General features: G+C 31.4%; 2 protein-coding genes across 3 annotated transcripts; one reads left to right on the top strand and one right to left on the bottom strand.

Moving 5' to 3' along the window:
• The first annotated feature begins 4,279 nt into the window (after positions 1-4,279).
• Positions 4,280-10,387, top strand: LOC109813548 (flowering locus K homology domain). 2 transcript variants are annotated; one of them, XM_083059631.1, is made up of 7 exons: positions 4,280-4,440; positions 4,975-5,495; positions 7,650-7,899; positions 8,243-8,391; positions 8,783-9,079; positions 9,190-9,384; positions 9,994-10,387. In XM_083059631.1, the coding sequence occupies exons 2-7, from the start codon at positions 4,983-4,985 to the stop codon at positions 10,177-10,179; spliced, it is 1,590 nt and encodes a 529-aa protein (XP_082915757.1). In that variant the 5' UTR covers positions 4,280-4,440; positions 4,975-4,982; the 3' UTR covers positions 10,180-10,387. The 2 variants fall into 2 exon arrangements, with proteins under 2 accessions (XP_082915757.1, XP_082915758.1); XM_083059632.1 differs by lacking the exon at positions 4,280-4,440 and adding an exon at positions 4,543-4,560.
• A 4,363-nt stretch (positions 10,388-14,750) lies between these two features.
• On the bottom strand, positions 14,751-20,089 carry LOC109813539 (pfkB-like carbohydrate kinase family protein). The gene is made up of 5 exons (XM_020377738.3): positions 19,676-20,089; positions 18,318-18,577; positions 17,920-18,211; positions 16,051-16,203; positions 14,751-15,602 (listed from the first exon to the last, which is right to left on the bottom strand). The coding sequence occupies exons 1-5, from the start codon at positions 19,988-19,990 to the stop codon at positions 15,219-15,221; spliced, it is 1,404 nt and encodes a 467-aa protein (XP_020233327.1). The 5' UTR covers positions 19,991-20,089; the 3' UTR covers positions 14,751-15,218.
• Between the last annotated feature and the right edge of the window lie 1,171 nt (positions 20,090-21,260).

Genomic DNA, 21,260 nt, shown 5'->3' with positions numbered 1-21,260 from the left:
CCCCTATATATAAAATACGAATAACTATATTGCATAATAACACTTTTAAGGATTTTTCTTTGATGAAAGAGTTTTTACAAATTCTTTTAATTTCATATCTAATTCAATTTTTATTTATCACAAATATTTATGAATTAAATATTAATATTTTAAAAATAAATTATCATTAAATAAAAATAATCTTGTGCTACAGTATAAATTATTTATTATAAATCTAAAATATAATTTATATATTTAAAATAACTATTTATTCAAAGGAATCAATGTTGGAGAAAATGATACACACTAGAAGGGGGTTAAATAGTATATATAAAAAACTTGCACTTTTGAAATGTAGTGAAGTAGTAAAAGCTTTGATAGACGAAGTACTGAAAGTAACAGATGAAGGAGCACGAATCTTTTATACTGGTTAATCACAAACATATAAATTATGTCCAATTCTTAATCCAACCAGATTGAGTTCCACTATTTTTTACAAGATACAAGTATTCTTTCAACAATACACTTTTGGCTCAACCCAAGTAGTTTTTGACTTGCATCTTCAAACAATTATCTAAATATTCTTTCAACAAGCCTCTCCAGACTAAATCACCAAGTATTCTTTTCAATCAAGCCTCTCTAGGTTCAAAAACCAAGTATTCTTTTTAAATAAACCTCTCTAGGCTCAATCACCAAGTATTATTTTAAACAAGTCTCTTCAGGCTCAACCCTTACAAATAGATTTGAAAAGAATTATAAGGATAGCTTCGTCTCTTCTATATGTGATGTTATGAAGCTTAAGAAACAAATAAATTGTACAAGACAGAGTTTTTCTACAAGGTATGCACCTCATTTCTTCTTTTTATTTTCTTGTTGCCACTTTCTTATTGTATATCGTTTTCTTTTGCCATTGTCTCTCATTTTGTTATTGTTTGAGAATCCCTTATATAATAGCTTGGAAGAAAATGATTGTTGAGCAAACTTCTCACTATGCTTCATCTGTCTTATCTTCGAGATTATAGAGAGAGAAAGAAAATTAATTGTTATTGTAAGTATTTAATGCTTTGCGTGAAGATGTCCATCTCTTATCTGATATTGACAACTACTTATCATCATTTCGTTTAGAAAAGGCATAAAGTAGTGGCTAAATCAGAGTAGTGCGGTGTGTTCAGAGTTCCAATCTGTTTTTTCGTGATTTATGAGATCTTTCTCTTTCTTTCTGATACAAGAATTTGACTTTCCATTTTTGGTAATTTTTGAAATCTTCGAGAAAGTTTTCTCATTCAATCTGTTCATAAATAAAGTATTAAGTGTTCTTAAAAGATATTATGAATTCGTAACGAGAAATAAATGTAGCATTAATACAAATTATGTGTTTCGTCTAATGTACTTGCCCTGACAGATGGAATATGATATTTGCTTCATCTGAAAAAGTTTTTCTGAAAATATTTTGTTTGTTATCATTAAAATTTGGTAGTCTCTCGAGGGATTCAAGATCTTCTTTTGATTTTATAGCCAACGAACATTTAATGCATCAAGAAAAGAACAACAAATCCCCTAAATCATAAAAAGCGTCAGATAAAGCTATTTAAGACTGCTCTAACCTAACACATGCATGGTTACACCCCTTCGATACGTAAAATGTGATAAGTAGTTTTCTTGATCAAATCAGGAGTGATTATTTGGTGAAAGCATTTAATGAACCAATAGACATTTTTCTCCACAAAAAACAAAGATGAAAACAAATGAAGTTAGTTAGTGAGAGATGTTCACGAATTTGCAAAGACTATCTTCATTAAAACACCTATATAAGGAAGCATAATGATTCAAAAAGTAGAGAGAACCAAACCAACTATTACTCATATTCTTTCTTTTTGTAAAATAGCTCTGTATTGTATCGGTTGTATCACATTTTGAAAGTAACATGAAAAACAAATAACTTAGTGTTATTGCTTTGAGCTCGAAGATGCTTAATTGTAAAATAATACTTGGTGTTAGAGGTTGTAGGAGTTTGACTATGAGAGAATAATAGTTGTTAAAGCCTAGAGAAATTTTGTGTTAAAAGATACTTGAGTAGTTGCCTGAAGAGGTAAGTTAAAGAATACTTAAGTTTGAACTAAAAGTAATTTTGGAAAAAGAATATTTGTATCTTTATATAAGACAAAGGAACTTAATTTGGTTGAATTAAGAATTAGACATAGTGTTGGTGATTGACACAAATTATTATAAAAACCTCTTGTGTTTAGTCTCTTAACTTTTTGTCAGCACCTCTTTATAAAGTTCCTACTTCACTATTTTCGAAAAGTGAATTTTTGATCGATACTATTCAACTCCCCTTTTAGTGTCTCTCTCTTTCTTTACATCAATTTTTTTAAGAATTTGTCAACTTGATCTATACATTCAAATTATTTAATTTAATGGTTAGATTGTTGAAATTTAATATACACCATGAATTATTGAGCGAAGTAACTTTACTAATAATTACTCTTTAAGTAATTTGATATTTCCTTATATGTGTATATACTAAACTTTTTTATTTTGTACTATAAAATAAAATGAATAAAAAAGAATAAAAATCTAACAATTGAAGGATGTATATATTTATCATTATTTTTATAATTTTAACTTAATTATTTATTTTGTTGTGTAAATATTCAAATCACAATTATATAATTAAAATAAAATTATAATAAGTTTGAAGACTAAAGTGATATCAAGTTAAATTTTTAAGGACTAAAGTGACATTGAATTACAATTTTAGGAACTAAAGTGACATGGTGTTATAGTTTCAGAGTTTAAAATGATATTATGTTTTATAATCTTATATTATGTGAAACATGTATGTCATGTGACACGTGTCACTCCACATATGCACCACTTAAATACTTCTATTTAAAAAAACAAAACTTATTTAAAGAAATGATTTAAATGAGTGAGATATTACATTTTTAAAAACTTTTTTTTAATTATATTGGAATTATGAACTAAATTGAGAGTGATATATAATTTCAAAGACTAATTTAACTATTTACTCATTTTTAAATCATTTTCTTTAACTATTAAGGTCAGTCTAGTGATGAAAGATTCACGTAACATACATAAAATTTTAAATTTAAACATTAGTTTCGTTATTGTAATTTTGATGGATTAAAAAACTCATTTTCTTTCTTTCTTTATGTTTTAAATATATTTATGTTCTTCATAATTTACTTTAATTTAGTTTTGTTTTATATTTTTGAAAATTTTATTCGTTAACACTAAATATGCCAAAACACATGTCTTACAAAATATAATAATTTCAATCGATAATATAATTATCATAAGATTGATAAATATTTTGTAGTAATTATATAATTATAAAAAATAAAGTATATATTATTCTGTGGAGAAAGTTTTTATTTTATTTTATTTATAATTTACCGTCTTTTAAAGGAAAAAAATGTTATTTACTTTTTTAAAAAATATGATTTTCCCATGGATAAAACTCCAAATTTATTTATAAGAAGTTTCGCACGGAACACACAAATTCTTAAAAATACAAAAATTTTCACATCATTTGTCTAAAATGACAAATGTTGACTATATTATACGAGTAATAACAGGAACCGACATAAGTAATATTTGCAAATTTTTAGGATAAAGGCAGGATTTTTATACTTTAAAGATTGATATGCTCATTAATATTTTTTTTTCTTCAAAATATCGGCAGGTTTCTTGACATATTTTTTAATTTTAAAAAATAAACTGGAATTAATTTTTTTTTTTTTTACAATTTGTATAATTAAGTTCTTAGATTGGAGTTGAAATTTATTTACGGTGACTTAAAACTGCCATAAAATAATAGTTTTACCTACAAGAAATACACATTACAAAAAATAAAAAAGAAAAATCAAAGATTCCAATACAAACTTTTTCTTTATCTGAATTAAACCTAAATAATATTTGAATTCATATTTTATATATATATATTCTTCTCAACCTAACCTATGATTTTCTATATTTGTTTATTCTAAAGTGAATGGCAAATATAAAATAAATATCATTAATCATTAATAAAAAGTTAATTATGAATAATTTTTTATCAGTAGTTAATTTCAATATTATTATTACATGTGCGTATTACGTATAATGTACTTACTTAGTAATTAAGGGCTATGATTACTTAATTTTTCATTTAAAGAAATGACTGTTGTTGTTCATAAGTTTTCTTTCGATGTTTTAGTTTATTGGTATTTTTGGAAAATTCAAATAATAATAAGAATAAAAAATAAAAATAAAAACAACCGCCAAAGTTGTGAATCTGAGTAGGTTAAAGGAGTGGAAAGCAAAATAAAATAAAAAGTGGTGTGGTGTGGTGTGGTGTCATCCTTTACAAAACCTAAATTCTGCACACCACCCTTCTTTTCTCTGCGTATCCAAACGCCTGCGTTTTCTTTTCTCTCCGAGGCTTCGAGAATCATTGTAAGTGCTGAAAGTGAAACCGCTACTCTCAACTCTCTCTTTTACTCGCGTTAGGGTTTCCGCATTTTCTTTTGTTTCCGCTTTTCAATTTAATTCTTCTTTCGAAAAGAGATTTCAAATGTGAGTAGCGGCGTTCTCGCTGCTCCTTAGAGTTGCATTCTCTTTCTTCACTTCCCTCTCGCATCTGAACTTGTGCTCTGCGTTTTGTTCTGTTCCGTTGTTTTTCTTCACTTCTTTATGTGATGGATGGGTGGATTTGATTGTTTTCGTTTCGATTGGAGTATTTGTTTTGTTCAGCTGCTGCATGGTTCAATATTTTGAAGGCATTGGAAGTTACGGAGCTTAATTTTAGGGCTTGTGTAAATAATGATTGGATTGATGTTGTTGTTTACTAGTCCTCTCCTGGATGAGCTAGTGTAGATGGGATAATTGCTGAATTTTTTATTTTCCTTTTTATTTTTTTCTTGTGTGTAGTTTGATTTTTAAAAAGGATACTTACTGATGAGTTGTTGTTTCATGTGATTGGTTTTGTAGCTGCTGGGATGTCTGGGGAAGTTTATGATGGACAAGATGCAAGCTACGTGCCTGAGAACCCTGAGTTTCCGCAAAACCATTCTGATGAACACGATGGAGGAAATGTGATTGATGACTCAGGGTTTCCGCAACTGCAGCCCGATGAACATGATGCGGACAATTTGGCTGAGGATGCCATTGCCGACCATCCTGAAAATAATTTTGATGGGAATGACATTGAAGGTTTGCCTGAAAACCCTGATTTTCCTTCGGAAGAGAATGCCGAGGAACAACATGGTGAAGGAGATTTGACTGAGAATTTTGGTACTGAGGAAAAACAGGGATCTGAGGAGGATTCAAAAGGAGGTGAAATAAAGAAGTGGCCAGGGTGGCCTGGAGAGAATGTTTTTAGGATGTTGGTTCCTGTGCAGAAGGTTGGAAGTATTATTGGCCGTAAGGGTGAGTTTATTAGGAAAATTACTGAAGAGACTAAGGCTCGTATAAAAATTCTTGATGGTCCACCTGGAACTGCAGAACGAGCTGTGAGTATACTTTTCTGTTTCTTGTTATTCATGCAGTGATGAATAATCTAGGATATTCACTGTTTGTAGCATGTTATACCTATTTTCCATTATAATGTGTCATCTGTGTTTGGATGTATTTGTGCTTGGTATCCTTCACCCTCCTTGCAGTTAGGCTTTTTTTAGTTTTAACCCTCCCCCTTTCCCCCATTCATCAATTCTTTTATTGAATATGTTTGCCCATAATTAACAATACCAAATAGTGGCATTGAGTGACCTACCTCAAAATTGCTATGGTGGGTAGTGTGGGATGGTGTTGCTTTGCTGAAGATTATAGATTCAAGATAAATAATTTATAATATAGAATACAACATAAATGCTTAAAAATAAAATATTATCTAAAATTAAAGATATATTCAGAATTCTTAACTAAAAAGTTATAGTCTAACCCAAATTCACCATTAATTTGAGCTATAATTAACAATGTGGAAAATGAGATTATAGGAAATTATAGGGAAATTTGGAAGATGATGGGATTTATAGAAAATGGAGGGCCATGACAGGAAAGTTTGTGCAATTTGATGTACTATGAAGAGCTCATTACACAAATAAACAAAGATAGTCATGTATATGTCTTAGTTAAGTTGCAGCAGTTAAGAAGTATCCTATTATGATACAATGCTTTTTTAACTGCAAAACAGAGTTGGAGGTGTGTTTGGCAAGAAAATGAATGGGCTTGGCTGGAAAGGGGGTGGATTTGGAAAAATGAGGTGGTGACTTCAGCTGCTATTTGTGCAATGCAAAAATGCTGTACTATGAGTTTCTTGTGGCCACCAACAGCTGCAATGCGCTGCTACGTCATTTTATAGTGCTGCTGTTGGTATCTATGGTTTGTAGTCTTGTTACCTTTACCATAAGCTGGTATAGAGTGGAACTTGATTGCCATTGTTAGGGATGAAACTTCATGTCTTGTATATCTTTGCTCGATTTATGAACCAGAGTCATGAAATACAGGGAACATGATGTTCATGAAAATATATTATAGGAAACATCAGTTCATGAAAATTAACCCCATCATGCTTAGTCCTATATATTCTAGTAATTGATCAGTGCTTAGATGTGGAAAACATTTATTGGATAAAAAAAATTTATATCATAAATTTGAGTTGAAACTTAATGGTTTATTCACGATAAAACAAATAACACATGAATACTATTGCTAAGGAATTATGACATGAAAACAAAAAAAAATTATAAAGGGAGTAACAGTATAAAAATATAAATAATCTAGCTGAACACAAGAAATGATAAATAATCAAACAAGTTAATATATAAAAAGAGATGTCTTTTGTCACGATGACCAAGTGGATGTGTGCAGGTTGTCAGATAATATGAATGACTAAAGTGGCTTCAAATTGAAGAGCCAAAGTTCAAGTTGCAGGGAAACAGCAATGAGCATATACAACTGCTGAAACGTTGTTTTTGAGTTAAGAATCAAATAATTTGTGCAGACTTTGGTGGCAAGAAGCATTCACTCCCTGGTAACTTCAGAACTTGGTCGATTGGCGTCTTGCCACACTCCCTGAAACACTTTCCTCGAAATCACTCTTTAAGTCACTAAAATAATAATAATAAATAATAATAATAATAATAATAAAATTTTATGAAATTTGATCCAAATATTACTTATTACACTCAAACTGGTAGATGAAGTTTGGAAACTGTCAGAAAAATTTATAAACCCGAGATATATCTTGGTCCATTTAATTATTTGAAAGGTATCTATCATAATAAATTACTCTCAAGATTTAGAATCTTTAAATGAAAGTATTTATATTATTTTTTGGATTCAGGGATGCACCATATCTAAGAAATGAAAAATGAAGTTAAAACAAAATTTAGTCTGACATAATTAAAATAATTCTTAATTTGTTGAGCCAAAGATGCATTGGTTGTAGGAAATGAAAATAAGGATAATAGATAGAACATAAATTTTTTGTTTTTGCTAGTGATGCAATAGTGATATTTTTTTAGAACATTGCGTTGAATCAGCTGATGGATCGAGCTTCTAAAATTAGCTTGCTTTAAAATATGAAATTTAGGTTTTTTTGGTGTTCATAAATGGCCTGCTTATGTGTGTTTCTGAAATTTTCTTTTATACTTTTAAAATACAAGGTAATGGTTTCTGCAAAAGAAGAGCCAGATCGCAGCATACCGCCTGCTGTGGATGGTTTGTTAAGGGTTCATAAACAAGTTGTCAATGTTGACCCTCATCCTGCTGATAGTGCATCAGGTGCAGGGCGCCCAGTTGTTACAAGACTTCTAGTGGCAGATACTCAAGCAGGAAGCTTGATTGGGAAACAGGGGTCCACTATAAAATCATTTCAAGATGGCACAGGATGCAATATACGGGTTCTTGGTTCAGGTGTGCTCACAAGCATTCTAAATTATATTAGGAAATGTCGCTTTAGTTTGTCAATGAACACATTTTCCTTTTCACTGTATGCTTGCCATAGTTTTTTTTGTCTTATGCTTATTTACCCAAGTTGTGTTGATTCTTTGCCATTGCATGTGTTATCATTACTACTAAATCTAACCCATCGGATGTACTGATTTTTGTACTGCTATTCTTATTATGTATTTTGAAAAGTAGGTCGTGTTTTTTTGTCAAGTAATGCATTAATATTTAGTAATCATATATTTGAGCAACGTGGTTTGTGATATCCAAGTTTGTGAAATTTACCTGAATGATGTATTATATACAACAGAACACCTGCCAGTTTTTGCTCTGCGAGATGATAGTGTTGTTGAAATACAAGGGGAATCTCCTGGGGTTCACAAGGCAGTTGAACTTATTGCTATTCATCTACGAAAATTCTTGGTCGACCGCAGCATTGTTGGAGTATTTGAAACACAGGTCAGTTCATTTTACTTTTAATTGTTTATGTTTATTCATAGCTGATTGGTGTGAATATTCAGATTAAGAATGTATATAGATGAGTTATCTCTAGAGATGCATTGTGTCACGATAAGTCATTAAGCTGATTTCAGCACTCTTAATATATATATATATATATATATAGATCTGGATTTATCTGGGGACAATTGATTGGGATAGGTTAGTAATAGATTGGGATGGAAAGCATTAGAGATTAGGTTATTTGTCATTGTCTTGTATTTTAAGAAGGGCGTTCAATGTTTTTTTCATGTCATAACTTTTTTCGCATGCTTTGGATTAAAGGGAAACTTTGTATTTTTTTTGGTATATGGACCATCCTTATTACAATTTTTCTTCCTCCAAACTTTAGATGCAAAGGCCAGATGTTCGAGCAAACCAGAATGTTCCACCAGGCCCACCACACCAACCTTGGGGTCCTCCTCAAGGTTTTCCAGCTCCTGGACCTGGTAGTGGTGGTGGACCTGCTTTTCCACCCAATCCTCAGTATATGCCACCTTCACATAACTATGATAATTACTACCCACCTGCTGACCTGCCTCCTATGGACAAGCACCTTCATCAGGGTCCAGCACCTGCTTATGTAAGAGATGCTTCTATGGGAATTCATTCATCCAGTGCACAGCCACAACAGTCTGTTGTGACTAAGGTATCCTTTTTTCTCCAGCTTGAGTATTGCAGAGAGAAGCGTTGGTTTTGAAGCATTTTTAATTTTTATTTTTTATTGTGGCTGAATAAGATTTCTTTTGTACTATGTAGGTCACCCAGCATATGCAAATTCCTCTGTCCTATGCAGATGCTGTTATTGGAGCGTCAGGGGCAAACATCAGCTACATTCGTCGTGCTAGTGGAGCAAGTATTACAATTCAGGAGACCAGAGGTGTGCCAGGAGAGATGACTGTTGAGATTAGTGGGACTGCTTCACAAATACAGGCTGCCCAACAGCTAGTGCAGGTATTTCATTTTAAAGAGTTTTTGGTTTCAGCTAATCTACTTGTTAGCTATCTTATCGTTATTTTTTGATAGAGAATAACAATTTTTTTGTGATTCGAAGTGGCAACGATTAATTTTACGTCTGATTTGTATGTGTTAATTGCTTCCTATGTATATTAATGACAAGTTTAAATATGTTGGGGTCAAGTAAAAATCTGTTTTTTTAATTTCACTCTTACATACAAATATAAGTAAATAATAGAAATAAATAATGGCATCAAATAAAGAGAGGGAATGCAGTTGACATCCAAGTATTTGTTTATTTCTTGTATTTTTGTCATAAGGTTTGAATGACAATTGATAAAGTTAGGCTAAATGAATAATATGAATGTTGCAGAAGGTAGGACAGTTTGTAATTATCATTGTCATGCGATGTTGCTTTTTTTCTTTTTCTCAATCAACATGGAAGTTAGAGAGAATATCGCTAAAATTCCTCTTAAAAGTTAAAACATTGTTGGGGTCAAGGTTTATCATCGCATCCCCATGTTGATGCTCGTGTTGTCGTGTGGTTTTTATCGTTATTGTTGTGATTATTATTATTCTGAATTGTCCTCAACCTATCTGATGCAGAATTTCATGGCTGAAGCAGCAAGTGCGACGCAGGATCATATGGGGGGATCAATTAATCAAGGTTACAATTCCTATCCAACTAATGCTCCTGTGTATGCATCTCCACCCCCAAGTGCTGGTGGTCATGCAGGCCATGTACCTTCTGCAGATTATGGTCCCGTTTATGGCACCAATTATGGTTATTGAGAACATTCTATTCAATTTTAGACGAGGGGCCTTTCGTTTTGTAAACATTGAGCGTTCAATTTTAGATGTAGTTCTCGTGGGTATTGTAACTGGGCCTGAGCTTGCCCTGTGTCCTAATATCGCTTTTATATTTCGCTGTATTACATTTGGTATAATGACTGAATAGGCTTTAGGAAATGATAATTTCGTAGTTTTTTTATTGGCTTAACTAACTTTTTAAACTTTATAATATAGATTTTTTTTTTGTTTTGAACTTAAAAAGAGAATTCCTTGTTTGATCCTTATAAAATATTTGCATATCATTTTAATTCCTTTTGTTACTCGTGCATTATTTTATAAAATTATAAATTTTCATGTTTTTCAAATATTGGGAGATTTTTGTTTAATCTTTATTATTTAAAAGACATCATATCTGCTTTCTAATTTCTATTTTTTTATGTCATTACTTAATAGAAAACCTAACATTAGATATTTTAGTAAAAGTATTTAGTAGGGACAAAGATAAAAAGAATGGATAGTTAAGTTTAGTCATTGTATAATTTCAAAATTTTGTTGACTTTTAGGTTTTTATTATTATTTTTATTTTTAGCGTAGTTGTTTTAGTTCTTGGACTCGAGTTGGCATCTTGAAGTGTTCTTATAATAGAGGTAAAAGTTAGTATCAAGAATATTTAGTCCACCAAAGGATTTTGGGAATTCTGTTCGGCTCCGTACAAAATGTTCATTTTTTTTAATATCGGTATATAAAATTAAAATTAAAATTTTAGTCATTATTTCTCTTGTAGTCATTAGTTATTTTCGAAATCTATTGGAACTTTTATCTCATCAATATTATCATATATTATTATTAAGGATTAATGACCAGATATGTGAAATGAGCCTAATTAATTTCAATAGAATAACTTGATTATGGGAATGAAATTCTTAATTTATTGGAGCAAAATTATTTTATAATCTTCCATATATTTGTATATCAGTTATTGAATGAATACAAGGTAAATTATTTTTTATCTTTTATTCTTTATAAGGTATGAGTAGTGATGATTTACTTTCTTTTTTCTGTCATTTTTTATTTGAGTTTACTTTGATATGGCAGGGTTCAACAATTTTAATTCTCTTCATCATTTTGACCATCATGAAATAATTCTTGTTTCTAAACTTGTTAATGGTCACAACTATTCAACTTGACATAGTCATGACCATCTTTTTAACCTTAAGACACTATAAGTCGAAAATCAAATTAGGTTACATAGTTTGGAAAAAGCTGTAATCATATGATATTATTGTGGACTCCAAATTCTTTAACAGGTGATATTACAAATAGTGTCATGTTTTTTTATGACATTGTTCAAGAAGTTTGAGATAATCTTCAAAATTACTTTCCCAAATCAATGCATCGAGAATTTTCTAGGTTGAGAAAAAGTTTGTTAGTCTTGATAGATGCAACTTATTATAAGTTAAAGAAATTGGGGGATGAGTTAGGATTCTAGGCTAATGATAAAGGTGCAAGTTAAAAAGTGTGATCTAAACATTCACCAATGTTTAAATTCCTTGAACATGCTTAATTAGTAATTTGTCTAATTTGAAATTCCTTGTGTCTTAAAAATTTGTAACATTATAGGATTGCTTATTGATCAATTATGATCGAGTTCGAGTCTCATGAGTCTAAAATATGATAAACTAAATACACTTATTTAAAGTCTGTTTCAGAGGTTGGTTCAACCTAAGTTCGGATAAAATAATTAAATGTTGCGACTATATTTTTAATGATATTTTGACCTATTCATATAAAGTTATATTTAATCTAAATTAATCTAAAGCAAGTTATAAATAAAATTGGACTAATGATTTAATGTAAAAATAAAACACTTGACAACTGGCACATTTCTCATCTATCAACACCCATGTGACATAATGAATGTAACTAATTTTCTTGCAAAAGACTCTATAAAGAGGATTCTTATGCATTTTATCTACATTTTTACAAACACTTGAAACAAGTAATTACTAAGGTATTGAAGTTCTTGTAGGTGTCACTATCAGAGTTTATGATCACCACCACTTCAATATAGTACTATTTTCTTGATAAAAGTAACTATTCTTTTTCTTTTTTTCTTTTTTTTGGAAAAAGACTATAAAGAGGATTCCTTCACTAAGGTATGCGATTGTTCTGTATTTTCCCAAACACTTAAAGACAAGTACTAACTTAGACATTAAAGTCTTGTAGGTACCACTTAAAGACAAGTACTAACTTAGACATTAGAATCTTGTAGGTGCCACTATCAGAGTTCGTGATCGCCACCACTTTAGCACTATACTTTGAGAGTGTCATTATAGAAACCACTACAAGAATGATCGAGAATTTAATTATTCACTCAACGTTACAATAAAGCCCATTTCAAACCAAGTAGGATTTCAATTTAGGTGGATTATAGCTTAGGCAACTACAAGATATGCGAATGAGTTCAAACATATTGGATTGATGAATGGTGACAAAATTGAAAAGTGACAATCGTAAGGAACAAAAACCAAATTCTAAATAAATAAATAGACTACAAATATTTAAAAAATTAGTGTGACACATCCATGGTGCTACTAGCAGACTTTCATGTCACACAAAAGCCACGTCACACAAGGCATCTACATGTGCATTGTGCAATGTTAACATGTATCCCTATTGAACACATTAAAAGACCAAAATTGTTCACAAAAATAAACAAGGAATTAAAATTCAAATATTAAAATTTTATAGTTAAATCTTATTTAACCCTAAAAATTAAGAAGATTAAAATAAAAGTAAACATACCAAGTGATCTTTTTAGTCACATTATTAGTGCAAAGTATCTCTTTCAAAACACTTTTCTAAAATTTAATTTCCGAAAAGAAATATTTTAAAAAAATACTAAAAAAGAGAAGGTAAAAAAACAGGTATTGCTATTTATTCCAAGACGCTAGATGGTCCAACAATAAGCACAACAAATCCACACAAAGTAGCTTTATTTGGTTGACGGGTGAGGGAAACTATTTTAATAGAGAAAAAGAAAAAGAAAAAAGATAGGTACGGTTTAGATAGAAATGAGAGAAAAGCCAAATTACTATTATATTCTTAAATATAGGTAAATAAAATCATGAAGCTAAAATAATTTAATTAAATTAGTATAAAATCCCTGTCCTCCAAAATCTCCAATTTTGAGAGAAAATTGGATGAAAAAAGATTTGAACCCCTTTCATTCTTTTCTTCTCACCAAAATTTTGAACCAGCAAAAGAAAACTAATAAGATCACTCCTCTCCCCTCCATCAAACACTAAGCATGCAAGAGACCCAACAAATCAAATGAACACTCTTATTACCAATTTGGATACTACATTTTGAACCATAGTTAAAGTAGACATCATTTTCTTTATTGGGTATCATAAATCAATTTAATCAGAATCAAATGAGGTGTTCACGGTGTGGTTTTCTGTTCGTGGTAATGATTTAAAAACTCTATTCATCATCAAAGCAGTTAAGATACTCCATTAGTAAGTCAAAAGTCGAATCTAACTTACTAATTAAATTGTATGATTTAATTTTTATTAATTTTTTAAAATATATTCATATTATATATTTCATACCTATAAATTTCAATAAAATTTATATCATACATTAAAGAAGCTTAAAAAAGAAGCTATAATCAAATTATAGACAGGTTGAATTGTATAAATTAAAATATATCATAAAATTATTTAAATCATATACTTATCAATCAAATCAAATACTCTGGTTCAGTAGTTAGATTAATTAACGATTACATATATATATATATATATATATATATATATATATATATATATATATATATATATATATATATATATATTATTTGCCAGATTTGAACTAAACTTCATTAAGTGATTTACAATGTAGGCTGTAGCCTTTGTGGGCGTCGAGTCTCTATAATTACATTTAGTTTCTTTTTATTTATAATATATATAACTATTATAAAGGTGATACATTTTACTAATTACTTTTTTTGTCTCCACTTTTTAGTAAACTTTTATACCCTAAATGTAAAAAAGAATACTCCTAATATCCACTTTTTTAAGAAACAAATAACCATTATGTTGCATTTTATTTTAAAAAATAACTGTCCTCTTTAAAAATAATAACTACCCACTTTTTTTTATAAAAAAAAATCATTAATTTTGTTTTTCACACAAGCGTAGTGTCTTTTTGTTTTTGTTTTTTTTTCCCTCCTAGTTAAGTAAAAAGCACATTATCAATGTAACACGCCTCAAGCTGTGGTTCGACCGGAAAACAGCCAGTTCACACCAGGTTAAATGCATGTCTGATCCATTAAGGGGCTCAGATCGGTTTGGTGACTGGTTCCGGGTCGGAGCCAGTTTTTAAAACACTGGTTTGTGGCAAAACTACTCATCCTAACCACAAACAAAATCAACCAAAATTAGCAAATATAAAAAGACTAAAGCATTCAAAAACCCATTGTTGTGGCTGGTCGTAAACAGAGAACATTTGTCACATCATTGTATCTAAATTTGGAGAAAAAATATTCTAAAAATGGGAGAAACATAGAAAAGCTAATGTAGAGTGATCCCTACGCAAATATTGGAAGTCATACAAACAAACAGCTTTTCCCTGTGACAACAATCAACTAAGAAAATATGGAGACTATTACATATCACTGAGAAGCATTCATGCCAAAAAAAAAAAAAAATGAAGCAACAAATTGGTATTTCAGAGGATAACAGCTCCGTCACACCAGTTCAGAAAGTAAAAATATCTTTGTTATCAAAGGAATATTGTTGAGACTTAAATGCCAAAATTCAGTGAAAATGCTTGATGAGAAGCTAGCTACCTTTCATGTACTTGCTCAAAGCAATTTATGTAACCCTGTTGAGAGATAAATCTCTGCGATCTTGATGCTTGACTTTTTTTTTTTTTGGTTTACTTTTACATGAAGAAGCAAAGAACCCGAGAATCAGAAGAGTTCTTTCACGTCAATGGATATAACTGGCTGCAATCCATTTTTCTACAATCTATCAAGTCGGAACACTCCCCACTGTCTGTGGAAGTTCAAATTTGGGCAAGAGCTCAGAGACAACCTTGTCAAATGGGACAAGATTGAACTGATTTTGGTTTCCGTTCATCACGTTTGACAGATATGTTATTTCCTGAGCTACCACATTCTTTTCAAGTATGTCAGTCCAAAATTCATCATCTTCATTGAGGTTTGATGATCGTAATATATGTACCACCTTTTCCAGTGTCGCTACATTCCTTCCAGCACCACAGCCCATGGCTGTTGCAGCACCCACTGCATTTGCAATTGCTAATGTATTAACCAGTGGCATATTATGTATAAAACCATAGGCAATAGCAGCTACAAAACTGTCTCCACACCCAACAGTGTCAATAACGTTCACCTGATAACATTTTAGAAATCCAATGAGTTTATTAAACACACGTTTAATAAATAACAACATATACTTAGAGCATACCAAACACTTAAGCTTGGCTATTCCTTTGATATTAGGGTGTTAGAAATGCATGTTCAGGTGAATGTGAGGGTGTTGGGGGAGGGGGACTTCCAGTTGAAGAAATCACAAGCAATGCTCATGATGACATTTTTGTTTTGAGATACGGTATTTCATAAAACGTGGTTATAGCCTTAATTTTCCATCTTTTCAGTAATTTGTCTTCAACTGAAAATTTCACCTTAATCCAATAATACCTATAATTCTCTGAATAGCAAAGTGGGTCATAGCACTTTTAAGCAGAATAGCAGTATGTAAAGTGAAAACTAATCAGATTCCAAAGTTGCAAGAATTTAATGGAAGCAATGAAGAAGAAATTAGAATGAGCAGCTAATGCCTTGAATGCAGGTGCACAAGCTATACTTGAAGCCGTTATTAGAATCGAACCCCTAGAACCCATTTTTACAATCACCCATTTTGTGTGGATCCCTCTTTTGAGCAACTCCTGCCCTGCTAATACTGGATCTCCTATGCCAGTTAAGGACTCAGCCTGTCATGCAAAACGATAAAATGAACAATGTCATTAAATTAGAAAGTACTTAGTGAAGCTACCTTAATTTGCATTACATAATTGTTTTATGGGAAGAAGAGAAAACCAATATCTTCTAATTCTATACATGACTTATGAGATTGCCCGGCCAAATCTCACCCAAAATGCAAGCTCCAATAGTATTTTGCTTAGGCACAAAGATTGATATTTGAAAACAAATGGACTTAAAACAGAAGTAAAAGTTACTGCAGGATTTATACAATCAGATCAACTCAAGCCTATGAATTTGTAATATTAGATGCCTCATTAATAAAGATAGAATCAAGTCTTTCTAGAGTCAGCACCAGGTTGCCACAAGTTCAAACTTTACTAAAATATGAGACTTTGAAATGGCAGACCTGAGGCAGTTTGGAAACATGAATGGATTGTGAACAATCCATGGAGCTACATGCATGCTTATAAGCTACCACCTAATGGTAAAATCAAGTTATTCGCCATCTTCCTAGCAATTCTACAGTAGAGGAAGATTCAGAAGGTAGAGATAGTTTCTAAGAAAACAGAAGTGACAGACGAGAAGTCAATTTAGAAACAAGGTTTAGATTCAGCTATACAAGTAGAGAGATTTAGAGTTATACCAACCAAAACCATCTCAGTTGTTGAATGGGACATCCTTTGAGGTCTGCGGTGGTCAACTAGATTGGTTCAAAAGCTGCCAGCAACTTGGCTCATCCACCAAAGAATGTAGAATAAGATTGGTATAGTGATAGGAAAAGTTAGAATGGAAATAGTTGACAAATTAGACAAAGGAAAATACGGTTTGAACTTGTTCATCAGGACTAACTTTTGAAATATGTACTTAATTTCAAATATGCGGTTCAAGTGAAACAAAGCCACTAAATAATAATGTGATAAAAACCCTACCATAACCAAGATGTACAGTAGGGGAAATGGTAGTTACGGGAGTAGCAACAGATGACAGTGAGATATCTGGTGGGCATGTGGAAAAGGACTGTGATCATTGATCAGTATGTATGGGTTTGGACTGTAAAAACCTGCTAATGATTATGAATTAGGTAGGCTTAATTTGGTCCTGCATGCAGACATCCTGCCATATTTTGAATAAAAACCTGAGAAAGACAGATTATCTTTTTCTGCATACTTCCAAATGTTTCATGTGATATCTGCTATCCACGTTGGAAGCAACAAGTGAAGGATATTGAAATTTGCAAAACTATACAATACTTTTAAAGGTTCGGGAATGATACAGTTTGTTGGACAAAATACTTTGGCAAGGTGAAAGGGTCCAAAAATATGCAAGTAGAAATGTATACAACATACATAAAAAGTTGGAAAAACAAACAAAATATGTCCAACTGTCCATACTTAGGAGGAATGGTGGAAACACAGCATAAGGTTATGAAGGTGCTCAAAAACACAGAATATGATTACAAAGTCTTTATTACCAAAACAAGAAACTGAGAGATGGAGACAGATAAACATGCAGTAATTTCCATGCATCTAAATGCAAAGTGCAAACATCAATATATAGCTCAAATGCAACACACAAGGAGAATTTTTAGTTTATAAAACAATGAAAAGAGTAATAATACAACACCATATCAGAAACAGTATAGCTAAAGCTTGAAGCAGACAACTATAGGCAATCATAATAACTATCAAGTATAAATGCAATATGAGGAGAGATCTAAAAGAAACCTCATCAGAAGTTAGAAGAAGAACGTCACTCATTCTCAGGAACTGGTTAAGAGCTCTTTGTTCATCTGGGGTCCCAGTGGAGAGACTCTTTCCACGTGGTCCAGGATCAAAGAAGATAGATGTGCCAACTTCAACAGCATATTCCATTGCTGAGAGTAGTGCACCAGGAGAGAGCTCATCAAAGCCATATCCATTACAGAACAAGACCTTTGAATTTTTAATAGCTATTTTAACTTCACTGGACAATTTACTCATCCAAGGAAATGCAGGCTCCTTGCTAAAATCAGCCCGACTAATTGAGAAAACATGCTTAGTTAGGTCTTCATAGACAGAAACATAAGAACAAATAATTGCCACCAGATAGAAACAATACAAATTAGAAGAGAAATGACTTTTACCTACAGAAACCGTGTCTTTGTAAAGGATCAACAAGAACCCAACATAGAAGAGTTTCATAAGAGGCACTATTGCCATTAGAGATGTTGATGATATCGTCATTAGTAACTATCCCAACCAAACCAATGCCCTCTTCATGAAGCACATCTGACAGAAACTTCCCATAGATTTCATTACCCACATGACCAATTGATATGCAGTCGAGTCCTAACCTTGCAGCTGCTATAGCCATATTGCAGTTCCCACCAGCTTCCCAATATTTCTACACCAAAAACCATAGGATCATCTAAGGAAATACAACCATTTGCAGCAAATAAATATGAAATATGAACAGGACAGAAAAGGGGGGGAATTGCAAAAATGACCACTTACCACTTAAATATCAGTTTTTAAGACTTTGATTGGGTAAACAACTTAATTAAGAACTTATTGAACACGTACTTATCATGTAAGTACTTATGCATAAGCTGTTTCTATAATTGAACAAATAGTTAAAATTGTTCTCATATAAGCTGTAAGCTGTCTTCACAAATTGTCCTGGAAATCTTATTGAAATAAGCTGAAAACAACTTAGGGTTTGTTTAGATAATTTTCTCCATAAGCACTTATAGGAGAGGAAAATAACAATTAGGGTCTGCTTGAACAAACTTCTCCATGAAAACTTCTAAGCAAGTGCTTTTTTAAAATAGCAATTCTTTTAAAATCAGATAGGAGTTGCTTCTAAGAAAAAGCAGAAAACTGCTTATTTTAATAAAAAAAAGTTTAAACAAACGGACCATTTTTCTTCCTATTCTCCTCTTTTAGAAGTTCTTTTGAAGAAGTATATCCAAACAGTCCTGAAAAACGAAACTAGCTTCTCTAAAAGCTAAAACCAACTTATGCATAAGCTAAGCTAATTTGTAGAAGTCTTCAACCTTCAAACCTTGTTAGTTTCTTCTTCTTCTTCTTCTAAAGTGTCTATAGATAAGTTTTTTCAAATAGGCCCTTATCATATGCTATTTCCATATAAACTCTGGCAAACACTTGCACAAGAACTTAGACCATAAGACAGTTCCGAAGAAGCTGTAAATAAGCTCTTCCATCCCATTCCCAAGTGAGACTTATCGTGCAGGAGCCAAACGTGGACACTACCCATAGGGGTTAAAAAAAATAAAAATAAAAATAAAAACTAAGATAATACGTTTGCATGTGAGTGGAGAATGAGAAGAAACAGTAATAGCATCTAACGCCATGACAACAGAGCTTGTACAGTTTCATTCATGGGGTGGGAGGATATTCTGGACTCCACTCCACAAATTAATCGTGTTACAGCACAAAGTTAGGTTTTGTTTGAAGGGTGAATAACTGAGAGAGAGAGAACCTTGTCAGGCGGAGACTGGGCCAAGCGGTCCATGAAAGCCTTGCGCTGAAGAGGGGAGGGAGGGGGCAATTGGGGGACATTGAGGACGATGTCGACGCAGAGGTTGCTCAAGGTGGCAACGTCCACGTGTTTCGAATTGGGTCCAACGTTGGAGTGAAACGAGGGTCTGGGGACGGCGATTTCGAGGCCTCTGCAACAGACGAATGTGCGGTTCAGAGGGAAAAGGGTGAACCCAGGTTTTGGTTTTGGTTTAGAGGGTCCGTATCCATATCCATGGTGGTGGGGGATCGGGGATTTCAGGGTTTTGAGAGGCATTCAGCCACGTTTCAGTGACGCTCGCTCGGTGCACCTTCAAGATAGCTATCACTACTGCTATTGCAATCCAAGTATCTGCCTTTTTTATACCCAACAAATGACAATTCTTGTTTATATCCTGCAGGTCTCACGTATGTTATACAGCACTTTTTTTGTTATTTTCTTATCATTTATATTAATTATTTATTCGATTTTCTTCTGTCTATCATGCATATAATAAATAACCTTTATTTTTTATTTCTATCTTATACCCTTATCTACTCATTTTTCTTTTATCCTAGGCCCTAAATAAATATATATAAGTGGTTTAGAATTCAATTCCAAGTATCATGAAAATATTTTTGAATAAATTTTAATATTCTCCAATTCTTGATTACATATTTTTTTCGATTTATTATTTTTTATCTATATTTTTTTGAAGTACTATCACTAGAATATTCGTAATGAATTGTGTTTATTAATCTATCTGATGTTCTTTAATCTTAAAATTATTATATTTTAAATATTTTATATTTTTTATCTTATCGAGAGTGACTCGCAACTTATACTTTATTTCCTAATTTTATATCTTTCAATAAAAGTAAAATATTCCTTTCAAAATTTAAAGAGTTGACGCCAACCAAGTCAATCTTACTTTAAAAGTTATGTTAACCTAAGATCGAGTATTAAAGTAAATGTCACTATTAAAATATTGATTCAACAAGAGTATAATTTTTAAATTTTGTTTTAACTTTTTAAAATTTTTTATCAATATTATAAATTAATTTATTATAAATCTAAAATATGATTTATATATTAAAATACTTATTTATTATAATTTTAATTATAAAAATAAACATTTATTCTAGAAATATATAAAATAAAATATTACTTAAGATAAACTTGTAAGTTTGGCCTTATTAACGCACATTTGGCAATTTACAATTTGATTGGTAAATATATAGTAAAATATTGAAGAAGCTTAGCTGGCATGATAAACCTACACATTGATTATTAGTTATTACCCCACCAATTATAAATCCATTTGATAAAAGGAGAAATAACCCAATCATTCAATAAACGTCACATTTATCATTTACACTAAATGAGTCATGGATAAGCGATATATAAATCATATACTCTTTAATTTTCTTGATATTTTCAAGTAACAGATATTTTTATTTATTAAAAAGTAATGTTTATTATTTTCCAAGATCCCACCATTTGGTTATGCATCACTAAAAATCGTGAATATTTGCAAAAGAACAAAGTGGGAAAAAAAAATAAACAT

The sequence above is a fragment of the Cajanus cajan genome, chromosome 7 (assembly GCF_000230855.2).
Source record: "Cajanus cajan strain Asha chromosome 7, NIPB_CcT2T_4, whole genome shotgun sequence".
NCBI classification, from domain to species: Eukaryota; Viridiplantae; Streptophyta; class Magnoliopsida; order Fabales; family Fabaceae; genus Cajanus; species Cajanus cajan.
Note: the sequence above shows the minus strand (reverse complement) of the source record. Positions and strands in the feature narration are given on the sequence as shown.